The following is a 26,385-nucleotide window of genomic DNA, read 5'->3' on the forward strand; positions in this document are numbered from 1 at the left end:
GCATGTAGTGCTACTATTGCTATGACGTTTCACTCACGGATAAATGGATAGGCATCCAACCAACTGCATTATTATTGTTTTGACTTTGCTTTGGGCATGAAATGATTTAGAATCAAGATAACTGTTAAAATCATTCATGCGATGGGACATTCACATGCCCAAAATAGTTGGGATATGGCTTTTGATGATTATGATGATTGTCTGTTATTTGAAAAGGTGTTAACTTGTGAATTTTATGATTCAAACATTAAAGGTTCTCTTGCATTTCAAAGCTACATGCAAAATCTTCATCATGTTTGGCACTCAATAGTATAAACCATCATTTGTTTAGAACAAAATATGTTGCTGTCAGGGCTTTGATGCAAGAGTATTTTTAGCATATGCACAATAATTAGAATATCTGATTTTAAAGATTTAAATAGATTATCCTTTTATTACAACAACAACAACAAGAACATCAACATAAGCCTTTATCCCACTACGTGGGGCTGGCTACATGAATCTTTTTTCTCTATTGTGTCTGGTTAAGAGTCAAATTCTCATTTAGATCTGATAAAAAAATGTCATTTCTAATATTTTCTAACCAAGTCTTTTTGGGTACAACCCTACCTTTCTTAACATAGGTTAATCTAATACATCTATTCTCCTAACCGGGTCATCAGAAGGCTGTCATTTTATGCGACCGAACCATCTAAGGCGACTCTCGCTAATCTTATCTGCCATTGGAGCTACTCCAAACTTTTCACGTATATGCTTATTTCGTATCATATCTGTAAGAGTAAAGCCACTCATCCACCTGAGCATCCTCATCTATGCAACGCTTAACTTAATGTTATGCGTCTCTTCTAATGGCCAATATTCTGCGCCATAAAACATTGCAGGTCTAACCACCATCTTATAGAAATTTCCCTTAAGTTTGAGTGATACTTTTCTATCACACAACAAGCTTGATGCATTCCTTCACTGCATCCATCCAACTTGAATTCTACTAATAATATCCCCATATGTTTCACCATCACTCTGAACAATAAACCTAATATATCTAAAACGTGTACTCTTATTAATGACTTGATCGCTCAAACTCACAACCCCCCCACTAAATCTATTACTACTAAAATTACACTCTATGTATTCGGTTTAGATCAACTCAAACGAAAGCCTTTAGACTATAAGGTTGACCTCCATAATTCAAGTTTACCTTTAACTCCCTCTTTAGTCTTTCAACAAGAAGAATATCGTCAGCAAAATGCATACACCAGGGAATATCCTCTTGCAAATCTCTAGTAAGAACATCCATGACTAAATAAAAAGGATGTGGGCTTAAGGCTGATCCTTGATGTAATCTAGCTAAAATTGGAAAATACTTGGTCAAACCCCCTTGTGTTTGAATACAAGTATCAACTCCAACATACATATCTGATATCCCTAATGAATTGAATTTAAGCATTATTAATCCATTTCTTTTTTAGAACTCTCCATAGCACTTCTCTTGGAACTTTATCATATGCTTTCTCTAAATCAATAAATATCATATGAAGATCTTCCTTTTTCTCTCTATACTTCATCATCAAACCTCTCAATAAATGTTTTACTTCCATAGTAGACCTACCTGACATGAATCCAAATTGATTTTGAGAAACATTAGTATCACGTCATAACTTATGCTCCATAACTCTCTCTCATAGTTTTATAGTATGTCACATCAACTTAATTCCTATATAATTTACACAATCTTGTGCATCATCTTTATTCTTAAAGATAGGGATCAACACACTCATTCTCTACAAATCTGACATCTTTTTAGTCTTCAAACTTATATTAAAAAGTTTAGTAAGCCAAAAAATTCCTTCATCTCCTAAGCATTTCTACACCTCTATTGGAATATCATTAGGTCCAACAGTTTTCCCACTCTTCATTTTCTTGAAAACCTCTCTAACTTTAATTTTAGTAATATGCAAAAAAAAAAATCTATTTTCATTTAGAGTGTTAAAGTCACTAAAGTCAATCATATTTTCATAATCTTCATTGAAAAGATTAGCAAAATATCTCATCCATCTTTGTTGAATATTCTCTTCAAAAAAGTACTTTTTGATCTTCATCCTTAATGCACTTCACTTGAACTAAATCCTTATTACTCCCATCTCTTTGTTTGTCTAGCTTATACATATATCTTTCGCCCTCTTTAGTTTCTAATCTATTTTATAAATCATTAAAAGCTAAGGTCCTTGCATCGTGGAATGATTTCTTAGACTCATTACGGGCAACTTTATATCTTTCCTAATTTACAGAATTTTTACATCTAAACAAATTTTTATAACATAGCTTCTTATTTTGATCTTTTTTTGCACATTTTGATTACACCATCAACTATTTTTATTATTATAAGCTTTTCCTTTTGATATCCTAAGCACATCCTTTGCAACATTCTTAATATTACAAGCTACTATTTCTCACGTAACATTAGCTTCCTCATGCACTGTCAAAATCTTAAGATCGTTAATCTTACTCTCAAATATATTTTTGTTAGAGTTATTTAAATGTCACAATCTAATCGTAGAATAATGATATACTATATTTTTCATATTATGCCAATTCATTTTAAAGTCCACAACTAATAAGCGGTGTTGGGTACATAGACTTTCACTCGGAATAACTTTACAGTCTCTGCAATATAAATGATCTATTTTTTTTACAAGAGTAATTAATTTGAGTTTTACTTTATCCATTATTATAAGTGATGAGATGCTCATCTCTTTTCTTAAATAAGATCTTAGCAATAACAAAATCATAAGGTAGAGAAAAATCTAATATAGTCTTACCACCTTTATTAGTCGCTCCAAACCCATAGCCACCATAAATGCTTTTAAAATCCTCTACCTCTCTACCAACATGTTCATTTAAATCTCCCCAAATAAAAAACTCTTTCTTTAAGATGTATCTTTTGTATTAATTCTTCTAACTCATTATAAAATTTCAATTTTGAACACATATCCAAACCTACTTGAGGAGCATACACACTTATCATATTAATAGTCTTATCATTAACAATAATCTTCAAAGTTATAATTTTATTTTCAACTCTATCAATTTTTACAATATTATCTTTCAAACTCTTATCTATAATCACATCCACACCATTTCTATCTCCAATAATCTTATCCTTTTATTCTTGATTAAAATTAAATTTAAGTATTTGTTACAAAATTGTTTATTTATGATAGCTTCTAGTTATAATATACACCTCATTTAGATATGAAACCACTTCCTACACTTAAATAAAGTTTGTTTTGGGCGGCATAGCGAGAGTTAGGTAGTGGGAGGATTTCAACGATGATTTTCTTGGGCTTTTGGTTTTGGAGGCGTAGGGGGGATGTATCTTTTTGTGGAACTTTTAAGTGAGTATTTTAAGGTATAATTTAAATATAATTTATTTATCATCCGCCTTGTGTTAATCTCTGGGTTTTTTGTTGAGATTGGTGCACTTGAGTTTTTATTGAATGCTCTCTTTTGCCCCTTTCTTTTTACACTTATATGATCCGTCCTATCTCCTATCCAATGGATGTATATTTTTGCCAAAATTACATAAATTTTGATGCTAAATTGTGAGAAGATTTGTTCTTTTTTGTTATTACTTTGTGTTCTTCGTATTTGTTTTATAGTAGGTGATTTTGCATAAAAGTTAGGTGTTTTTCCTAATGGTTGTTTGGTGTGTCTCATCTCTCAACTTTGGATTTGGATAGCTTTTGTTTCAGGTTTCACCAAATCTATTTGTTTCATAGGATTCAGCTGAAGAATTTGGTAATCAATTAAAGGAGTGAAATAATGGGAATATGTTCTTGCATGCATCTGTTTGTTAAATTACAGAAGAGAGATCATTTCTGATTGTTTGTAAGTAAAAGTACTAACGATTTTATGTAGGTAACCATGTTAATATAAATTTTTGCAAGGTTTTGTTGTGCCATTTTGGAATGTTTTTAGGGCTTTAAAACCCAAAAGTTTTTTTATTAAATTTCTATGAAATCCTCTGAAATGTACTTTATCTTGCAATGAAGTTGGGTTTATTATTTTTTGAAGCACTTCGCATGAAATAATTTGGAATAATATCCTCTTTCTGGTTATTTCTTCCATAATGTATTTTTGTACCTTTCTTCCTTTTTGTTCTTTCTACCTGAGACTTGCAAAGCAAGCGTAACCAACGTAGATCATTGAAAATTGACGTAGGCAGAGACAAGTTCGTTGTCTTCTTCTCATTTCATAGTGACATGCCTCAGTAAAGTACAAAGCTATTTTCAAGGAAATTCTTGTCTTTGTTCTCTTTCTATTTGATTTGCAAATTTAAAAATGGTGTTAGTTTTATTATATATACATATATATATATAGTCATGTTTCTTATGCTCTTATGGTATTGTTCACAGAATCGTTTTTTCACTTCCAGTAATTTCAAAACATAAAATATAAGTAACCATTATTCAGGTAACTTATACATTTATTAAAACACCTTTCAAATCATTGACATGCTAACTTTAGCTAACCAATTTGGTTGTTCTGTTAGAATTAGAAGTATTTTATCTGGGAAAAATTTTGTTTCTTGTTTTACTTGGTGAGAATTTTTAAGCAATGGAAGCAAATAAATGCTTAGTAGTTATGAGAGATGTGCTTACTTTGTTACTTATTCTTAACATTCATTTTTACAGGGGCTGAGAATCATAAGATGCAACGGGGGCAGCTAAAAGATGAAAGTAAAGAGGCTAATATAAAAAAGGATCTGGAGAAACAAATTGTAGATTTGAAGGTCAAGATATCTTCATTGGAGAATATTAGGAGCTTGAAGAGTAATGATGAAGATGAGCTTGGGATGCTTAAAGCACGTATTTCAGCAGGTCAGGAAGAAGTAAAAAGTCTTAAAGAGCTTCTTGAGAAGGAAAGAAGGAAAGCTGATTCTGAGGGTAGAAAAACTGAGTCAGAGAAAAAGAAAGCAACAGAAGCTTGGAAGCTTTTGAAAGATGAGAAAAAGAAGGCAGATGAACATAAATGCCTTTTGGAGGCTGAGAAGAAGAAATCAGAAGATTTAAGACTATGTTTGGAAAAGTTGAAAGTTGAAGCTAATGAATTGAGAGAAAAATTGAGTGCAGAGATAGCGAAAAGTTATGATGCAAGAAAACAGATTGAAGTTGAGAAGCTGAAAGCACATGGAGAAAAGAAGCGTGCTGATTCCGAAAGGAAAAAGGCTAAAAAACAAAAGATGCTGATTGAAGAAGAGAGGAAAAGGGTTCTTGATCTAAAAAAGCAGGCAAATGATTCATGCCAGATGTTGGAGGAAGAAAGGAGGAAGAGAAAACAAATTCAGAAAAAGTTGGAGGATTTGTCTGTTGTATGTAATTTTGGGGACAGAGAAAGTAGTGTCTGTAAAGGTCTGACAGCTGCTGAACTGAAGCTTTTAAAGAAGCAGCTTAAGTTAGAAAGAAAGCGGGTGAAGCATGCTGAAAGAGTAGCTAAGCAAGAAAAATATGAAAAAAGAGTTGTAGTACGAGAAGTTCACCTCTTAAAGCAGAATATCATGCAGATTCTTTATCGTCTTAACATGCTTGATGGTCTCGTTTCTCATAATGTGGGAATTACTGATGATGTCCAAAAGGTTTGTTTATTCCTCAACTCTGATTGTGCTCTGTTCAAGCATAATCTGATTTTTTTCCTGAAAGGTTCTTATTTACTTGATTTATTTTTCGTTGATTTGGATTTTTTTTTTCTTTTTTGTCTTTGATCTTATACATGCATATAACCAGATTTGTAGAATCTGAAATTCCATCGTCTTTTTTACCCTTTAATTTCTGTTTTCTAACTTCTACTGTGGCTTTTCATGAAAAATGAACACTTGCCCGGCTTGTTTTCTTACTGCTCCCTTAGCTGTTTGTGTCTCTACATGTTTTGGATTTATTATTACACTAGTGCCTTACGTTTCTCTCGTAAGAAATAACTTTTACATGTAAGAATTCAGGTAGTTGCAACCTTGAAATCATGGTCCTGCAAAATTTTTAACTCCAGTTGGTCTTGTAAAAATGTTGTATATAATGCATGGAGCATGTCAATGAGTTCAAAGAAAGGCTGGTAGCATGAACTTTTGGTTGGAAAACTCTTATTGTTCAGCCCTGATTGATTGCATGGATAATTTCATTTAATCAATATAATGAAATGGCAAAATGGAGATAATTTGTTTGAGTTATTATAACCTCATAATATAGGAAGGAGTAGCGAATTATGCTTCTTGAAGAGGATGCGAATTATGGGCTTGGTTAAGATTACTATTGAGAAGTCAAGTTTTGAAACGCACAGAAGGAGGCTGCTGTATGAAATATGAAAGAAATGTTTTGTCCTTCGTGCTTAAAACCATTCTTATCTGAACACAGCTGTAAGCGACGAACCATGATATGTCAGCTAGAGATGCTTGAGCCACAATAAAATTACAATTAAGTGTCTTGTAGTTTGATAACAATTATTCCTTGGAATAGGCTAAATATGCTACTATTCTCTTTCTAAATTTTATAATAAAAAATTAGATGTTATTCAGAAGATTAGATGAAGTTTTGTAGCCTTTTAAATTTTGATAATTTTATAATTTTTTTTTGTTTCAGTCATTGGTTTCACTTAATGTTTCAATTATAATTTTTAACTAATTTTGAATTTAGTATAAAGTAAATAAAATTTAAATATTTAAAAATGTGTTACATGCTTTTGAATACTAAAATGATTAGAAATGACAGCAGTATATGAAATTACTTGTGATTTTATTATGAGTTATATATCATATTAATAGTTAATTTGGTTGATATTATAAAATAAATTTTATTATGATTTAGATGCATATATGAAGTATTACTTCCTATAAATTCATTAACTTCCGTAATTAGAAAGTTAATATATAACCTTAAATTCTAGTTTATTAATTAATTTAAGTAATAGTGATTCGGTAGTAGGTTTAGGTTTTAAAGTCTTAATGCTCTCTTAACTGTTTGTTTTCTTAAAGTGTATTTGGAGGGTAAAAATCATTTGCTTTTGGTTGGAAAATAATAAAAAATAAAAAGAATACAAGCAAAATGTGATAGAAATTAGGAGAAATATATAACTAAACAAATTTAAACTTGGAAATAAAAATAGTAGCTGGAGTTTTAAAGCTCATTTCGCTTGGCTTTTCATTTCAAAATGATTCCATGGGCATGTATTGGATCCATAGAGATTTCTTGATATGGTACAATTCTAAATGTGAATTGATGATAAAAGTATCCAAAAGTAACCATTCAAAATCTTGAATAACTCTATTCACTTGATTTTTTGTATAATGAACTCTCTGTTTTGAACTATAACTTTTTGAATTGTGTGGAACCCATAGAATTCAAATATTAGAATATAATGTTGGTAGAAGCAATGGTTGAGTATATTTTTTTGAACTAAATGATTAGGATCATAAATTATGGTGGAATCTCATGCCATTTTTTAAATAGTAGTGTAGATATTTGTTTTGAAGATTTTTATGCGTTTAAAGCAAGGCATCTTGTTGTATGATTTTTTTAGTTGACTTGTTTATGATGTTACATTTATTGAAATAATTAAAAAGTTAAAATAGTTGATAAAATGCTTTTAAAGATAAACTGCTTGAAATTTTTTGAACAAAGGCTATTTTAGGTTATGCTACTTTAGTGAGTGTGAAATTAATAATTATCAATCAATATTATTAGAAGATAAAATAATATCTAAATGCGATTAATTTTTAATATCTTGGATCTATTATGTAGAAGATTGAGGATATGACTTCTAAAATTTAGGCGAGATGGCTAAAATGGAGAAGTGCTTCAAGAGTGGAAGAAGGCATAAAGATAAATTTGATAAAATTGTAATTGTGCCTAGTATGTTGTATGAATTATAGTTTTGGGCAGGAATAAAATCTTTGATAGCTAAGTGGAGTGTGATATAAATGAGAAGGTTAAAATAGATGTTTGGAAAAACTATGAATGATTAGTCAAAGAATGATTGTGTTAAGGGGTTGTTTGGTTGGATTATTTTGACTAAAAAAGGAATGTAGTTTAAAAGAAAATGCAGTGTAAAAAGAATACTTTGGAGTTGTTTGGATGAATGTAGGTGAATGGTTTTTTTTGTTTGGTTAGAAGTAATGAATGCAGTAAAATCCTAAATGGTGACGGCTGGTGGCCGATGACGGATGGCGATGACTGGCGGTGTCTAGCGGCGGATGGCGGTCAAGCAAGCTTGTGGTGTAGACGGTTTTCAATCAAAATCGGAAGAGTTTGCTTTACACTCAAAATGAATAGCTTCACTTTACATTTGATGTACTTTACTTTGCCTCATTTTGTATTCCAACCAAACACCAAAATTTTACAACCTAAAATAATTCAACCAAATAGCCCTTAAAAAGATGTTTGGAGTGGACTCTATGTAGGATAATTAAAAAATTATGTACGTGATTTGGTCATATAGAAAATGATAGAAAACAAATCCATTGGCTACTAAATAAATTAGTGATGAGGAATTAAGAAGGAAAAGCATTAAGTTTAAGATAACATTGGTATAAGTTGTTCAAAAGGTGGAAGAAGTATATGCTTGAAAGGAATAAAAAAAAGAGGATTCATAAAGCCAACCGAAACTAGTTTTATAAAAGCTAATGTTGATGATGATGGTGGTGGAGTTATTGATGAACTTTATAGGCTTGCTAATTCGTAGCTTAGAAACTCATCTTGAGCAAAATTATATTGGACAACTAAGTGATTCTATAAGTTTAAGGAGTAAGTTATTGTTAGAAAAAACATCTACCTTTTATGTGGGAGCTAAATGCTAATACGATTAATGCACAAAGTGATACCAAAAGGATCAATTACCACATGAAAACCCCTATGTTTACATGGTTCGGCTAAAATAAATTGATGTCCACTAGAAAGGAGAGAAGATGAAGTTTCCCAAGGGTACAAATAAGAGAGGCAGAAGAAAATTTCTACCCCAAACTCAAGTCCACGTAATCTTAATATGAAGAAAAGCTCCAAATCTCTTAAGACAAATAAAAAAGAAAATAACTCAAGTGAGACAGTAAAGAAATATTATTAAATCAATGCAAAAAAAATACCCTTTTTAAAAGTTCCTTAGAATGGTAACTTCCCATGCCCGTGGAATTGGTGCAAATTTTGATATTCTATTATTTAAAAAAATTCTTTTTTCTTTTCCTTCCTATCATCATTCTCCTTATTATCCTTTCTCTTCTTTAAAACTCTGTTTTCCCTCTTTGACGATCTTTTCATCTGTCATTTACATTCAACAAGGTAATCCTAAATGGAAACTCCAGCCGACTGCAAACCATCTAAACCAATGCATGCCTAGGACGACCAATTCCAAAGCAATTCTTGCATAGGCACAACAAAACATCCTTAAGCACCCACGGTAACCACGTGCATATATTGATGGAAGAGGTGGGTTTTCAAATCTAAACTTTCTTAAATTTTTTTTAAATAACAAATTAGTCTAAGAAATTTAAACCTGATATATATATATATATATATATATATATATATATATATATATTATGTGTCCATGTCAGGCTATATGATACTTCTGATTGCTAGAGTCTGTTGTTGAATTTTATGAAATTTTAGGCTCCCGTTGGTATTCTGGCATTCTGTTTGTATTCATTACACATATTTCAATGTTATTTGGCAATGTTCGTTTCAGTGCTTTCTTGAAATGTTTAAATATTATGTTATGCTAAGTATTTGGTTGAAGTGCTAACAAGCTTGTTATCCAGACTTTGAATTATCCAGATTTGACATGCTTTAAACTGAATGACTTACTATGCTCAATGAAAGATGATTTTGATTCACATGCTGAATTTGGAGCATCAGAAATTCAGTATGGGGATCCATTCACCTATGCTATGCCATTAGGCGAATGCATGGGTCTTCCTGTATCGAGAGGATGCTGTAGCAAGCCAAAAACAGGTATAAATTCTGAGTTGGAGTCTCCGGTTGGAGGTTCTCTCAGAAAAAAGTCACAAAGTTCTGCAGTATGTTCTACTAGCATACATTTTTCTGATAGAAAGTTAATGGGCTCACAGGGAAGAGATTCTGTTGTTGAGATCTCTACAACCAAATTAGCAGAGAAAGCAAAGCACGATCTATCCATTGAGAAATTTCCCAGTGAAGCTGCCCAAATTGGAATGCTCAAAGGTTGTCAGGTTGGTGCAAAAGATACTGTTGGAAGCACTGCTCTGAATGAAGTGGAGAAACCATGCTCTAATTCATCTACATATAAGGCTGTTGCTCAAGTGAGTGCCAATAGTTCAAAGAAGAGAAAGATTGAAATTTGCACCAAATCTTTACGTACTGAAGATAAATTGCATCAGGTAAATAGAGATAAAGTGACAACTGTGAATGATCGAATGAGAAATTTAAAGCAGGTTTCATTGGCAAATTGCTCCCAGATTCCTGCAGCATTCGATATTGATAATGAAAAATTTTCCCAGAAGGAAGGTCAAAGTGACCCCTGTAAAAATAATTATGATCACATCAAGAAGATAGCCTCTACCTCTCATCAAACTGAAAAATCAGCCGTCAAACGCGGTGATAGGAAGAATGCTGGTAAATCTATGTCCAAATATAGTTTGGAACCTTGTTGCGTTCAGGCAGCTGGACCAGTTTCTTCTAGCATTGACCTAGGAGTGACTTCTCTTAGCAACAAAAAATCTTCTTTAAGGAGTTTTGAGAACATGATAAGTGGGGGATGTTTGAAACTGCTTGAGCTGGACAATTATTCTGATGAGGTTAGGTTCATGAATGCTTTGGAGGTGCCTCTTTCCCCAACTTTGCCGGAAATCGTGATTCCAAACTTCCAACTTGATGGAGAAGATATCTCTTATGCTGTGATGGTAAGGGATAACCCAGTGCCTCCTTGTTCGTTCAATATCATGGATTTGGAGAATGCTTCCATCAATTCAAAATCGAAAATTGTTACCAAGAAAGAATTGTCAAACAACAACACTACGCAACATGATGTTTTCCATGATATCACACGGGATACTTGTCTAGCTGATAATAGTGAGTCAATTATTTTTGAGCATGGTTATGATCCCAGGGAACCTAAAACAAGGTCGGATCAGAAATATCATGGTTTAAAGCACTTTCCAGCAGAACATAAAAAGATTGAGCTTGAAGTGGTTCCTGTTTCGATAGTTATTAACGATACCTTCTCAAGGGGGTATGAGAAATCACAACCATCACCTGATGAAATTGGTATATTTTCAGAGCCATCACATTCCCAACTATTTCATGAGTGTGGCCACTCTGGAAGTAGTGCAATAGATAATTCTGATTCGACTAGCCATTTATCTTCATGCGTGGTTAAATTAAGTAAAGAACTTAGAGGTTGTCAGCAAATGAATTCAGATTTTATTAAAAATCAATCAGAAGTTAAAACAGTAATTGACCCTGTTTTTGTTCAGGGATTAAATCGAACACTTCCCTCTGATACAGATAAATTAACTAAAGGTAAGAAGTTATGCTGCAAATTTCTTTGATCATAGTTATTGATCTTTTGCAATGCTTATCTCTTGATAAAACTGCAGGAAACAGCCTTACCAGTGCAGAAGAAGGCACGGAACATAATATCCAACAGAAATTGGAGTCCGGTTTGATGTCAACAGTCCCCAACATCTCATCTTCATATCCTGATTCAAAAGTAAAATCTCCCTCTAAAGATGAAAATTATCCTGGAAGAATTATCCGTTCCTTTACTTCATTTTCAAGTGCTAGGAATACGGACAGCATGTCTAGAATTATTTCTTCTTTCAATTCTGTTACACCCCAAAACTTAATGGTTTCCAAGACAGACTTACTGATTGTAGAAGTCCTTGATGGATTGCAATTAGAAGATCTCCAATCAGAGTATGTTATCTCTGGACACTTATTGTTGTGGGCATTTTTGGTTAAACAATATTTTTTTCTTAGTTGATAATAATGCTTTGGCCTTCTTTGTATTTACTTCTCACATTGGTATAACTTACGATGATAAAGCTAGCCTCTGTCTGACCTAATTGTTTTATTTTTTTTCCTTCAGGGAGAAGGTTGCAGTTTTCTTTTCACTTTTGCTTGCCAATTTATCTGAGAGGATGTCAGATCATTGCAAGCACATCGTGGATGAAGATTCTTTCCAGTTCTTGGAATCATTTTCCATGGAGATAGTCAGAGGTATGCGAAAGCTTGTAATTTCAAATGTGATAATGAAACTTGCTGAATATAAACAATAGCTTGAAACTGAATGCTACAATTTATTGATTCCTCTTCCTAACGTTTACATGTCGAGCAGAACTTCTTACTTCTAAAAAATTGAAATTTAATCTTGCTTATCTTCATGTTTATGTTTGTATGACTAATTATGTGGATAATTGGTGCAAACTTTTCTACTTATTTTATCCCACTAAAAAATTACATCCTCAGCCTTATCTTTTGTACTAGATCACATGAAGATACCTATAATACAACATATTGGATTGATGCTGATTGTATTAATAAAAATAGTTCAAAATAAGGATGAAGCTGTTTTTATAACCGTAAAAATAAAGACACGTGTATATTGAGGGGCGGCATAGTTTAGTGGATGTTAGCAGAACTTTCTTATAAAGAACAAATACAATTTTTGAAGGAACTACCAAATAAATTTACACTACTCATTAAATATAGATTACTTTTCTAACTTGATATTTTTTATGCTAATACTTCCCCTTAAGCTTTGGCATATGTATCAATTACATCCAACTTGTGACATTTATTTGAAAATGGAGAGGTCCTACGGGATTAAGCTTTGACAAAGATATACTATTGTTCTTGATTGGCAATATGATGAGTGATGATCTTCTTTGATAGAACACATCCCCGAGAAAGTGGTAATTAAATTTGATATGTTTAATTTGTTTCGTTGAGGTTGGATTGCTAATAATATGAATAGTGTCTTGATTATCAAATTTCCTAATATAAAATGGTATAATATACTAGACAAACTCCCTAAGAAGAGTTTTTACTTGTCACTTCAAAGGCAAAGTGAGCCATGGCCCTTTCTTAAGAACTAGATATATCAAGAACTATTTGCTTTTTAATTCTGATTGTCAAAAGTTTTCCATTGTTAGATGAAGAATAATTGAAAAAGGACTACAAATTTACTAGACTATAAATCCTAGTATAAGCATATAAGCCCTTGCATATAGTCAAGAAAAGAGATACAATAAAGAAAAACTAGAGTAAATAAGGTTATGCTCAATAATGAAACAATAATAATTATAATAAATAATTTGAATATTTTGTCAATTAGATGTTTTGAGTGTTCTAAGTGGAGCACCACCGATTCATGAAGGAGATATTGGCACGAACCAAATATAGAGAGTCAATTATGTGGCAATGAGATTCATGTAAGAGAAGACATAATGTGATCCTTGAATGAAGGTATCAATAGAGATCACCGCAGAGAATATTGGCTAATTTAACATTGGCTGAAAGGGAACCTAATAATGAATAATGATAAATTGGAGCTTTGGATTTTTCTATTTTTTGGAACCAACTCCAGTGACATCTTTTGGAGGCTCACTATACTGCATTAGCTCTATGTATGTATTTATTTTTTTGAAAAATAAATCTATCATGTTTTCTTGCTACAACATATGGACAATCTCATATAAAGAATGAGTCCGTTGTGAGGATGAAGTACTTGCAATCATATCATACAGGGGATACTACAAAAATGAGCTTAGAGGATTTTGTATTGGTGAGTGCATTAACAAGACTAAATGAAAGAGTAAGAAGTATGTGGTTGCATGTTAAACTTCTCAAGGTTTTCTAGGCAGATGTTGTGAATATTGTGGTTTATTGTTAGGAAGTATTTGAAGATTTCAAGTAAAAGCTAACACTATTGATAAAAATAACAAAAACAGTCCACAACTCCAGCAAAAACAATAATTTTATTGCAATAAATTAAATATAACGGAAAGAAAATACCAAGATAAAATTGATACTATGTACGAGAGGAGGTATCTTTCTCCCAAATCTCTAGATGCTGTTAGAGCCAAAAAATTTAAATCTAAGATATCTCAAATTCAGCCAAATTCAAGATGCCCTAATCCTAGTAAAACAAGCTATTTAATGCATACAATTCAAAAGGAAATCTCTAAACAGTCCATACATTCAAATTTCCCTCCTAATTCTCTAAAAAAAAACCTTCCTAAACAACTCTTTCGTAATTGGCGGCTTGAGTGGTGCGTATAGGCGGCTTGCGTGAGCCGGTCCTGTATGGACTTGCAGGACCGGTCTAACAATACTCCCCTCCCAAAGACCCACATTGTCCGCAACGTGGAAAGACGACACCCTCCTCCATTTCCTCATCACAAATGGTTAGAACCTGAAGAGTTCGGTCCTTACACCTGTGCCCAGTGTATACCTCTTGACACAACTGAAACAGAGCCCCTTCGCCCTCTTCTCCTGTAATTCCGTCTCTGTGAGCTTCTTGAAGTTGTCCCCAGGTCTTCCTCTTGCAGTCTTTTCCTTTGAAGTCCCTCGAAGAGTATTTGGTGTTGGCTCATTGGATTTCAATAAGGTGGTGGTCATCCTGTACGGGCCTCCTGAGCTGTTGCCTCCTATCTCTCTCTCGAGGTGCCTCTGATCCTCTACCAATTGAGCTAGCTCCATAGCCTCTCCCAAGTCACGAGGCCTCATTAATCTAACTGCTGCCCGGATCTCTGGTGTCAATTCCTTCATGAAGTTCCCCTCTAGCACTATCTCAGAAAGGCGGTCCATACGGCTAGCAAGGTACTCGTGCCTCTCCCAGTACTCTATCACTGAACCATCCTGCGCAAGTCGAAGAACTGCTCGTAGAAGTCTCCTCCCCTGCCTGTTCGGAAATGTTCTACCAAACAATCTTTGAACTCCCTCCAACTCCATATAAGTCGTCGCATGTCCATCCATTGGTACCAAGCCAAAGCCTTCCCTTCCAAACATAGGCCCGCTGCCGTCAGTCTCTCATCCTCTGTCAACCCATGGACGACGAAAAAATCTTTCAACTTTATAGATCCACCCGTGCGCATCCTCCCCTCAAAGATTGGCATCTTCAATTTCCTCGCCCTCGAATCACCTTTGTTTCCTCTGTTCCCTCCATTATTTTCCATTTCACAATGTGGTGGTTCCCCCCAAGTGTCGCAATCATTCCTTTAACGTTCATACCGAAGCATTTCATCAAATTCCCACCTCCTTTCAAATTCAGCACCCCTTGGATCATCACAAACTCCTCTTTCCAATTCAACCCTCCTCTGGTCAAAATTTTCACTTTCCCTTTTAAATTCAACACCCTTCCACTCGTGTCCAACCCCCTCACGCCTCCCCACATACCCTCTACCCGGCTCCTCCCTAGGAATAAGCCCTAGGAGAAGCTTTTTTTTTTGTTCCTTCTGAAATCTCCATCTTCTCAGCTTCCATTTGTCTGATTGGCTTAGGATTTTCCCCACTTCCCTGGCTGTTGGTGACTTCCCTAACCTTCGACGGCATTTTTTGGTTTGAACCTCAAGCGCTTTCTTCAACATCTCCTCCAGGATGGAAAATTTTGAAACGAACTTATCTTGAGTGACTGAAATATTTTTCTTTAAATCTGAAACTTAAGTTTGGAGATATGAAATTTCAGATTTCATTTGTCCGATTTCCTCTTCCAATACTTCTACCTGTCTTCCCGCCCTTCCCTTTGTCTCCGCTGCCACAGTTTGAACTTGATTCTCTAATATCTTCTTTACCATCTCATGAAGATCGAAAATTGTATCTTCCACGGATGAAATTCTTTCTTTCACTGTTGCTTTCATTTGGCTCATCTCCGCTTCAAGGCGTTCCTCGAATGCATCTACCTTATTGGCCTCCATCAATACTCTTGATTTTTTAAGTTCAAAAAATTTGGATATTGATTCAAAAAACAGCAAGAATCCCTTCTTCTGGCAAAAAATAGCCGCTTAATTTTTCGAAAATAATTTTTTCCACAAACGGTCTCAAATTCTGTTTTGATACCAATTTGTTAGGAAGTACTTGAAGATTTCAAGTAAAACCTATGTAAAAATAGCAAAAACAATCTACAACTCCAATGGAAAACAACAAAAATATTAATTTTATTGCAAGAAATCAAATAAAACAGAAAGAAAATACCAAGATACAATTGATGCTCTATTCGAGAGGGGGATCTATCTCATCTCCCAAATCTCTAGATGCTGTTAGAGCCCAAAAACCTAAACCTAAGAGATCTCAAATTCAGCCAAATTCAAGATGCCCTAATCCTAGGAAAACAAGCTAGTTATTGCATACAATTTAAAAGGAAATCTCTAAACAATCCCTACATTCAAATTTCCCTCCTAATTTTCTAAAAAAACCTTCCTAAACAACTCTTTTGTAACTAGCGGTTGAGCGGTGCGTACAGGAGGCGGAGAGTTCCGCCTCTGTTAGCGTGAGCCGGCCCTGTATGGAATGGTCTAACATTTATTTAATTCACTATGGATTACGAAATGCATGATAAAGTCAGGATTAACAAAGACGCAAAAGTTTTTTAGTCTAAGGGCTTGTTTGCTTGGGGCTTAAAGCTAATTAAGCTATGCTAAGTCTTTAATGGAGGTTAAGCCATTTGGTTGGTTACAAAGATAAGCTTGAATAAGCTTAAGATAAGTTTAGAAAATTATTTGGTTTCATTTTGACCTAAGCTGATTTGCTTAACATAAATTGTGTCCTAATTTATAATTAGACATGAAGCATCTCAGCACCACCTTTTGTTTGTGCCAATGTTAACAAGAAATTTAAGGCTATTGTAACTGAAGATGGAGACATTCTTTGACGTGCAATATCCTTCTCTGCAAGAACTTTCTTTAATTTTCCACTCTTATGCATCTCAAGAACTATATCAGATCCTCCAATTAACTCGCCTTTTATGTAAAGTTGGGGAAAGCTAGACTAATATAAAAAAGTTTTTAGACCCTGCTGTACTTTCTCATTGGAAAGCACATGGAAGCTTTCAAACTCGAAGATCTGAAACTCGATCTTCTCTTGCTTTAGGAGCTCAACAACCTTGTTGCTAAAACCACATTTGGGCTATTTAGGTTTTCCTTTCATGAACAATACATCAGGAGTTGAATTTCCCAGTCGAGAAGCTACAGTAGTACTAAGAGTTGTGGAGCCAATTGTTCCGCCGTTTCCAGATCCCTGAGCTCCAGAATATGGTAAATTCTACTTTGAAATAAGAAGGATTCCATGATCTCGGAACACCTCCAATTCTCCACTTTCATGCTTAGCATAACCACCAAGAAGTTCACCCTTGCAATAGAGTTGTGGAAAGGTTGGCCAGTTGGAGAACTTCTTCATGGCTTCACGGACATCGTCATATAATAGTATATCAAAAATTCCAAATTCGACATCTTCATTCTTGAAAATTTCAACCACCCTACGGCTAAACTTGCACTTGGGTTGCTCTGGATTTGCTTTCATAAACAGTAAAACATGATGAGAATTAACAAGCTGCTATAATCATTTGGTCAAATTTTCAGCCGGTGTAGAATTTTTTGTTTCAGTCTTCGAAGAGCCATTTTGCTTGGTCAAATCTTTAATCATTTCAAGAACTTTGGGATCTGCAGCCATCCCAAGGCTTGCAGGTGCAGCTGATTCAACATTATCAGTTGTTTCAGCAATTTTTGCAACTTTATTAGCCAAAGCTGCTTGATTTGCACCCTATAGTGTATCATAATTTTTTCCATCCTTGCAGAAGATGAAGTATGGAACAACTAAAACTGCGTGAGCATCTTAAATTTTCGGTCGTTCTTCTACCTTAACCTTGTCCTCAATCATTCACACCTTCAACTTCCTCACCCTAGGATCACCACTACCCAAATAGCTTCTTCCTCCTCCTGTGTAGCAGTTGTCGTGATACCTCCATGTTTCCCTATGTATTGCGGGTGGGAATACCACCTTTTTTCCCATCCACCTCCCATGACCTTATCCAAATTGCTCGGCTCGTCCCCCTCCTACGGTCGTTCACTCCCCTTACCCTCGAATGCCTCCAATATTGGTTTAGCCCTAAAAGGTGGCTCTTGGTGAAAGAAACTCTCATCGCCGAACTTCTCCCGTCCGATCTCTTTTCCCTTAGATTTGGCCAAGGGAATCTCGGTCAAATCTTGGTTAGGGTTAGTAATCTGAACCGCCCGTAGAGTTTTGGATTGCATCTCAAAGAGCGTCCTTTTCCTTTCCTCCATCCCTCTCAATCGGCTCTCCATGGTTGTAAACCTTTCTTCTATGGTTGAGAACTTTTCCTCCATTCGGGATTTGATTTGCTCCACTTTTCCTTCCAGTACATTCACCTTCTTTGTTGTCATTTCTCCAAAATCTCGCTCTGATACCAATTTTATATGAAGTTGATGCAGAAATTGAAGAAAACCTTGGTTGAATATTCAATTTCAGCAAAATAGAAATTGGTAACTAGTAAACGATGCAGAAGAACACTCTATAACACTTTTTATTGAATTATATATGAATGAAAAGACAAGATACAAGTGATCTATGATTAGAGAGGTAGATCAGCTCTCCCAAACAATCTAGACACCACTAGGAAGCCCTCAAAGAAAAGAACTACAACAAAACACAAAACTCAGCAATAGCATACCCTTAACCCTAGAAAACCCCGCCTTAAATAGCCCTAGAACACAAAGTCATAAATAAAACTTTCCTAAACAATTAAACGTAACTCAGGAAATTTTCTTAAACAATTAAACATGATTTAAGAAACCTTCCTAAATAATTAAACATGATTTAGGAAATCTTCCTAAATAATCAAACATATTTTAGGAAACATCCCTAAATAATATTCCCTTTCTTTTTTAAATTCAAATTGGAAATCTAAATAATTTCCTCCCTATTCCTTCTCATAACATAATGAATCACAGCTTTGCTCGGCCCCACAAACAAATTTTCCCTATTTTTTGCTCCAGGTTTTGCCTAGCCAGATGGCTGGTTCGGTCCATGCTAGACCGGATGGTTGGGCTGGCCGCCCCCTCCTATCATATTAGTTGCATAACGTGCTACAATGTCAGTGTGGTATTAATCAAGGCAGAGGATGTCATCGTTAAAGAGTACTGAGCTGAACATATAGTTATTAGGGTTTAATCTTTGGTTTGACGTTTACCGCAGTATATTTTGAAAATACTTTTTATACGTGTTCAAAGTGCTTCTTATATCTAATTTTTGCTGGATTAGTATGAACGTCATATTGAATTTTAAATAGTATAATTATTGTGTTCTCCTGCAGCTGTTTCTTCTGGAAAGACGAAATATGTTTTGGATCAAACGTTTCACTTAGATATCCTTTTCTGTCTCATGGAGAGTTTTCTTATTGCAAGGGAAGTTCTAGTAATTGGTGATGTAAAGCAGCACTCATCAAGCTTTCCTGCCTTTCCGGACTGTAAATTTCACCTGGATGTGGGAAATAACTGCGTGCTCTCTCAAGATGTTACAATTAGTCAATTTATTGCTGGCTGTACTGTATTAGCGTCTATTTGTGTTGCAGCTGATGATATTGGCGTCCTACTAGTTTTTTCTCATAAGCTACTGCAGACGTTTCACAACGACATCACTTGGGTTTTGCTAGCTCTTCATGTTTTTGCTAATATTTTTGGGAAGAGGTTTTTCAACCTGGATAACTACAGTTTTCTTGTGACCACTATAAAATCTGTGGTTTTGCTTCTTGAGGGAAGGCTTAAATTGGTTTCATATCCACCGCCTTGCTGTCTTAATTCAACATCCAGGATGGTTGTAGAATTTGCACCATGCAAGCAATGCCCATTTGCCGTGGATGCTATATGCATGGAGAAACTTTTAAGCTTTCAGTTGGATGCTTTAGAAGATTATAGCTTCTCTGGTGACGACCACTCAAATACAATTAAGTATTTTGTTTCTTTAAACGGATCAGCTCCTACAAGAGATACAGAGGATAAAGATTCAAGTGATGCTAAAAGCAAATTTGATGTCCAGTGCGATGCTTCTTGTGCTATCTTTAGGTACAGAGAGCTTGCTGGCAATCAGCCAGATAGACGTTCTGAGGCAGTTTTTTGTGACTTCATAGATATTATTTCATTGGTCGAATTGGTGGGTCACTACATGGTAAGCACATTACCCTGAGAGGATTTAAGAGTTTCTTTTGCATTATTTTTCTGCTTTATTTGGGTCCTTTATTTTATGGGAAAAGGAACGAAATATATATTTAGTTCTGTCAAAATTGAGACTTTTAGTAATAGCAAATGGTTTGCTTTGTCGGAGCACTAAAGAGAAGTTCAAAAAAAAAAAAAAAAAAAAATCTGATGTGGAACTGAGTATTCTTGCATTCGATCTGAATTATTTTTCTGCTACCTTTTTTAAGTCTTCCATGCCTTTCGTCTTCACCTTCAGGCATATTTTATGAATGATAGACTTATCAATGTTTCATTATGAATTTTTGCTTTTCCTGTGTAATTTTTCATGTCCTTCGGTATTAGGGGCTAATTTATGGCAAAACCACCCTAGCACACACAATTGATGATCTTTCTTCATGCTCTAATGGTTTCTCGTACTAAGAGTGGTGTTGATGGGGACATTGGAGCTTGGAAAGTTTATCAGAGACGTGGCCGTCGATCTATGGCCACGATTGAGTCGATGTTTTTTTGAGTAGTATTATGTATTTTCTTTATTTTCATTTTATATTGTATTTGCTTTATTAGTGTTCCGCTTTTACCCCTTACTTAAGGGAGGTCGTATGTAAGCCCAGAGGCATCCTCATCTTTTTATTTTCCTGAGTCATTTGTATGAGGCTATATATAGCCCTCTTGTTCACTTTTCTTGTTAATGAATGAATGAATGATAAAAAATTTCCCTTGCTTGATTTCTTTGTGAGATCTTGAGAGTGCTTGAGAGAGAAATCCCTAGGAGAGTGAAATCGGATCACCCACCAACCTTGGAGACAGCCGGGTTCGTGGTTCTTCTTTATTATCTCTTTCTCCTCCTTTCTTTATCTCCTAGCCGCCGACCAAGGCCTTCCCCAAACCCTTCTCCGCCGACCACTTAACTCCCCACCACCACCCGCCGGCTAAACCCATCCCACCACCCAAACTCCCGGCCAACCTAATCCCCACCATCACCCCACCGAAATTCCCCACAAAGCCCACCAAGCCGCCGGCCCCATCTTCCTCCTCCCTCCAAAATTCAAATCCCCTCTTGAATACATTCCATAAATGATTACTCTTAATTTGGGAAGGCTTAATTTCAATTTTCAAAACAATTTGAATTTGAAAATTCTTTCCTAATTTAAGAAATCTATTTTAGGAAAGTTCATAAATTAAATCCTATTTGAATTTATAATTTGATTTGGATTTAATTAAACCTTTCCTAATTCCTAAACCCAAATTAAGAAACCCCAAATCTCTCCCCTCAATCCTTCCTAACCCCATGAAGCCCTCTCTTGGAAACCTTTCCTAATTCCTATCCACCTCCTTTGGCCGAAATCTCCTAGGCCCCACTTGTTTAATTTCTTGCCAAAGGAGAATCTCTCCTTTTGGATTTAAATTAAAACCCCTCCCTCTCACCCTTGCTGCCGGCCCCTCTCTCCCTTCCCCTTCCTTAATTATTTCAATCGAGGGATCTAGAAGGAAGTTGTTTAAACTAAATTTCCCTTCACTTCAATCTCCCAAAATCTGAACCTAAATTCCCCAAACCTCTCCCCCTTGGCTGGCCACCTTCTCTTACCTTCTCCTACTTGGATTCTTTAGGGAAGCCCCTTTCTTTCAAAGGGAAAATAGCAAGGACAGCAAAGGGCCACCTCCTTCAACCCTTCAACGCCGCAAGATCGATGCATGGCCGATCCCGATCTTGATTACGACCTTGCTTACGACGAGCAAGGTTTCGTTCACATCCTTCACTCCATTTTCTTCGACGTCAATCTGAATATCGACAACACCGTCGAGGAATACGTGGAGCGCATTCTAGATACTCTCGTCGAAGCCAGAAAGGAGCAACTTTGTACCATTCAATGGTGGATTACATCTTGATAGGAAATACTCGAGTTTAAGTAACCCCAAGGAAATACTTGAGTTCTCAAGCAAACCTATCACTATTTGGAGAAAAAACAATAAGAAATAAGTAAAATATGGGTGAAATTGGCCTCAAAACGATAGATTGCAATAAGGGAAGCAAAACAAAATCAACACGAAAGAAAGATACAAATGATCCTCAATTCGAGAGGAGGATCGTCTCTCCCAAATCTCTAGACAAGAGAGTCTAGAGCCCAAACGCCAACAAACCCTAATTCTCAATCAATCAAAACATGAAAACTCCCCAATTCCCTCATGCACTTTAATACGAATGGTTTCCTAATTAATTTTCCCTCTCAAAGCCCAAACCACCCCACCCTTTTCCCTTTTGAAAACGTTTTGCTGGATGGGGCCCACCAAATTGGCTGAAAAGGAAGGAGGCGGGCTACTTCTGCCTCCGATAAACATGCTGAACCGGCCCCATGACAGGCTGAGCTGGTTCAGCCAGAGCCGGTGTAACACTGCCGCCCTCCCAAAGAACCACCTTGTCCTCAAGGTGAAAATTCGGAAACTGCTGTTTCGTCCTCTCGTATGGCTCCCACGTAGCCTCGTAGTCAGGGAGGTTCTTCCACACGATCAACACTTTCTTAGTTCCATCTTCTTTCTGGCGCACTCCCATCAGCTCTAAGGGTTCCAGAACCATCTCTAAATCCTTAGTAAGCGTCATAGGTAGCTCGAGGTTGGCTGTGTAGTCACCAATGACCTTCCTCAACTGCGAGCCATGAAAAACCGGATGTATCATCGCCGATGGTGGTAATTTCAGTCGATATGCCACTGTCTCATTCCTCTCCAGCACTTCATAAGACCCATAGTACCTTGGAGACAACTTTTCATTCCTCCTGTGGGCGACTGTCCTCTGCCTATATGGTCGGAGTTTCAAGAACACCTTCTCCCCCACTTCAAATTGGATGTCCTTCCTATGCTCATCCGCTTGTTTCTTCATAATTGGCTAAGCTCTCAATAAATGCCTCTTCAACTCATCTAACACTCGATCCCTCTCCTCCAAGTATTCTTCTATTGAAGAAACGGAAGTACTGCTACTCCCAAAGTGCACCAAGTGTGGGGGATCCCGCTCGTACAATGCCTTGAATGGGGTCATTTGTGAAGCATAATGAAAAGATGTGTTGTACCAGTACTCCACCCATGATAGCCACTTAGCTCATAGCTTGGGTGTCTCTGACACAAAGCATCTCAGGTACGTCTCCAAGCTCCTGTTGACTACTTTCGTCTGGCCATCCGTCTATGGGTGGTAAGTTGTACTCCTCTTCAGAATTGTCCCCTGCAGTATGAACAACTCTCTCCAAAAATGGTTGAGGAATGCCTTGTCTCTATCTGATATGATCGCCTCGGGTACTCCATGTAACCTGACCACCTCCCTGATGAAAACTGAAGCCACTGTCACTGCTATGTAGGGGTGTCGGAGGGGAATGAAATATGCATACTTGCTCAACCTGTCCACCACCACCAAGATCACTGTGAACCCCTCTGAACGTGGCAACCCATCTATAAAGTCCATAGATATCTCCTCCCACACTCTTCCCGGTAGAGTTAGCGGCTATAGTAATCATCCTGGTGACATAGCCAGGTACTTATTCCTTTGACAGATCTCACATCTAGCCACCATTTCCTCTATATCTTTACGCATCCCTTTACAGTACAATTTCGCAGCTAGCCTCCTGTATGTCTTCTGTACGCTTGAATGGCCCCCCACCGCGCTTCCATGAAACTCCTGTAGTAAGTTTGGGATGTGGATCGAGGTTCGGGGCATCACAAATCTCCCTTGATATAGTAGTTTGTCTCCCTCCAACGCGTACCCTGGGTGGCTACCCTCTCCTGTCAGTAAATCTGACCTGATCTTTCCCAAACCTTCATCTCTCGCACTTTCCTCTCTGATGGCCTCCTAGTCAAGCATTAGAGGAACAGATAATTCCACTGCCTGCAGCTCCCCCATACATCTAGACAAGGCATCCGCCGCTTTTTTCTCCACTCCTAGCCTATACTGGATCTCAAAGTCGTACCCGAGCAACTTGGACAACCACCTTTGATGTTCCTCTGTCACCATCCATTGTTCCAGCAGGTATTTCAAGCTCCGTTAGTCTATCCTGACAACGAAATGTCTCCCAAGTTGGTAGGGTCGCCACTTTTGGATGACCAAAACGATCGTCATTAATTCCCTCTCATAGACTGACTTCAGCCTGGCTCTACCAGTCAAAACATGGCTGAAATAGACAATGGGCCTATGATTCTTTATAAGCACTGCACCAAACCCATATCCGGACGCATCCATCTCCACAATGAAGGTCTGAGTGAAATCTGGCAAGGCTAGGACCGGTACCTCCTACCGTGACAAAGGTTTACCAAGCTTCCTACTCTTGTATTTTCGTAGTTTTAACTCTCTCTTGTGGTTTGACTTGATTTAGGAAGGTCTTGTTCACCTATCTCTGCCAAGCCTAGTAATCGTATGAATTGAGTTTAGCTTTCTATGCTTTTAATCTCATTGTTAGCGTAGGAATTTTGTTGAAAGCTACTTAATTTGCATGCTATTGAAATTCTTAGTTGTTTGATAATTTAAGCGCTTATCACGTAACTTGGTCTAAACGTAGTGACCGCTCTTACGTTTTCTCTTTTCGTTTAATTAGCTAATAGTCGTAATTATTCTTGCTCTTTTCAAAATCGTGCAAAATTCTTAGCTCATGCATTTAAAACATTGTAGTCATGCATCAGGTGTACCAATTCTTATAAATCAAAGTCGTCTTCAAAGGGCATAATGTTTATATCTTGATGTTCAGTAATCTCATAGTTCATTGATAAATTTCTCAGCCAATCAGTAGGTCTTTCAACTAATGGTGACTTTGTTACCTCGTGGCTCATGTGATTTCTAGCCCATCCATGCTGGCCATATACAGTTTTAATTATGATAGCACTCATGTAGTAGACTTCTCAACATTACTTACGAAAATGTGTCATTTGGATGTAGGGCTGGGAGTGGATGTACAATGAAGCAGTGCCTCGTCTGTTGAAAATGCTGGAAGCTTGTGTTTGCGAGGAGTTCTTAGCTGCTCTTTTTGTATTAGTGGGCGAACTAGGAAGGTATGATGTTTTTTCCCAGTTTGAACGTTCATTATGCTCGTAAGGCTCTATTTTCTACTCAAAGTATGGCATGCGAAAATAAATTTCTTATAAGCAGTACTCCGTCTTTAGGGAATGCTCGGTGCTTTTGTCAATGAGAAGTTGTCATCTGCTTTTTAAGTAGCTTGTTTATTGGAAAATTTTAGTTTTGAATTTATCTTGAGCATGTATTGTTACTCTTATGGTTGAATAGCTGTAAATTATTGGGATGAGCTATGTTTTCAATTTACATCATAACTTATATTGTTTATGTGGAAGTTTTTTTTTTGTTTCTGTGGAAATGATTGAGAGAGGGGGTTTCCTATGCATTATTTTCATATTTCAGGATTAGATAGGGCAAATTACTTCTTTCAGGCTGATTAGCAGAGCAGTAGTAGTAGAATGTTTTTCATCTTTGCAGAGATTAAATGGTGTTATCTTTTTCATATTGTTGAAGGGTACGACCAAATTATTTGTTTTTGCTTGGTTGTCATCTTGTTTTATTCCTTTTTTGTATTTTGTTTTAGTATTCATTGGGAACCATTTTTATCAAAGAGAATGAACTTATAGAAACGTTTCTTATGATTTGCATTTTTTCATACTTCATATATTTGTTTTGGGTTTGATGAGTTTTACACTGGGACATCACTGCTAATGATATGATCCGTGTTCATGGCTGTGATAATCAATCGTATATATACAGTAGTCATTGCATATGGAGTAGCTATTCACTTCTCCAAATTAATCCTAGCCTTGTTGACCTACATACATGTGTCACAATTAGTTCGAGAGAGTGTGACGAAAAAGACGATCGGAAGACGAAATGTCGTGCATAATGAGCTTTGAAGCATCTTGACCGTGATCGAAACCACTCAAACATTTATCTACTTGCAAAATAGATCACAATAGCATATTCAAGAAAATGATTTACCAAAGAAAATGATTTACCAAAGAAGAATTATCCTTGTGAGGCTCGATCAAGCAATAATAAGCATGATGGGTGGGTGCAGTGTCTTGCAAAATCACTCAAACGATGTCTGCTTGTGAAACACACTTCACTGTTATATCTGGAACGTCAAAATTTATGCACAGAGGTACTGCTTGCGCATGACTTGATCAAACAATGA

At 36.1% G+C, this 26,385-nt stretch overlaps 1 protein-coding gene across 5 annotated transcripts in view; it reads left to right on the plus strand.

Moving 5' to 3' along the window:
* Positions 1-26,385, plus strand: part of LOC110092794 — a 33,497-nt gene that overhangs the window by 1,013 nt on the left and 6,099 nt on the right. For all 5 annotated transcript variants that reach the window (XR_003701073.1, XM_028695688.1, XM_028695687.1 and 2 more), the window contains exons 3-8: positions 4,695-5,635; positions 9,797-11,534; positions 11,612-11,930; positions 12,103-12,233; positions 19,342-20,192; positions 25,128-25,240. Coding sequence is in view for 4 of the 5 variants with exons in the window: in XM_028695688.1 (XP_028551521.1) it covers positions 4,695-5,635; positions 9,797-11,534; positions 11,612-11,930; positions 12,103-12,233; positions 19,342-20,192; positions 25,128-25,240 (4,093 nt within the window). In the remaining variant the exon portion in view is untranslated. The remainder of the gene's footprint in view (positions 1-4,694; positions 5,636-9,796; positions 11,535-11,611; positions 11,931-12,102; positions 12,234-19,341; positions 20,193-25,127; positions 25,241-26,385) is intronic.

Source organism: Dendrobium catenatum, unplaced genomic scaffold, assembly GCF_001605985.2.
Source record: "Dendrobium catenatum unplaced genomic scaffold, ASM160598v2 fragScaff_scaffold_665, whole genome shotgun sequence".
NCBI lineage: Eukaryota > Viridiplantae > Streptophyta > Magnoliopsida > Asparagales > Orchidaceae > Dendrobium > Dendrobium catenatum.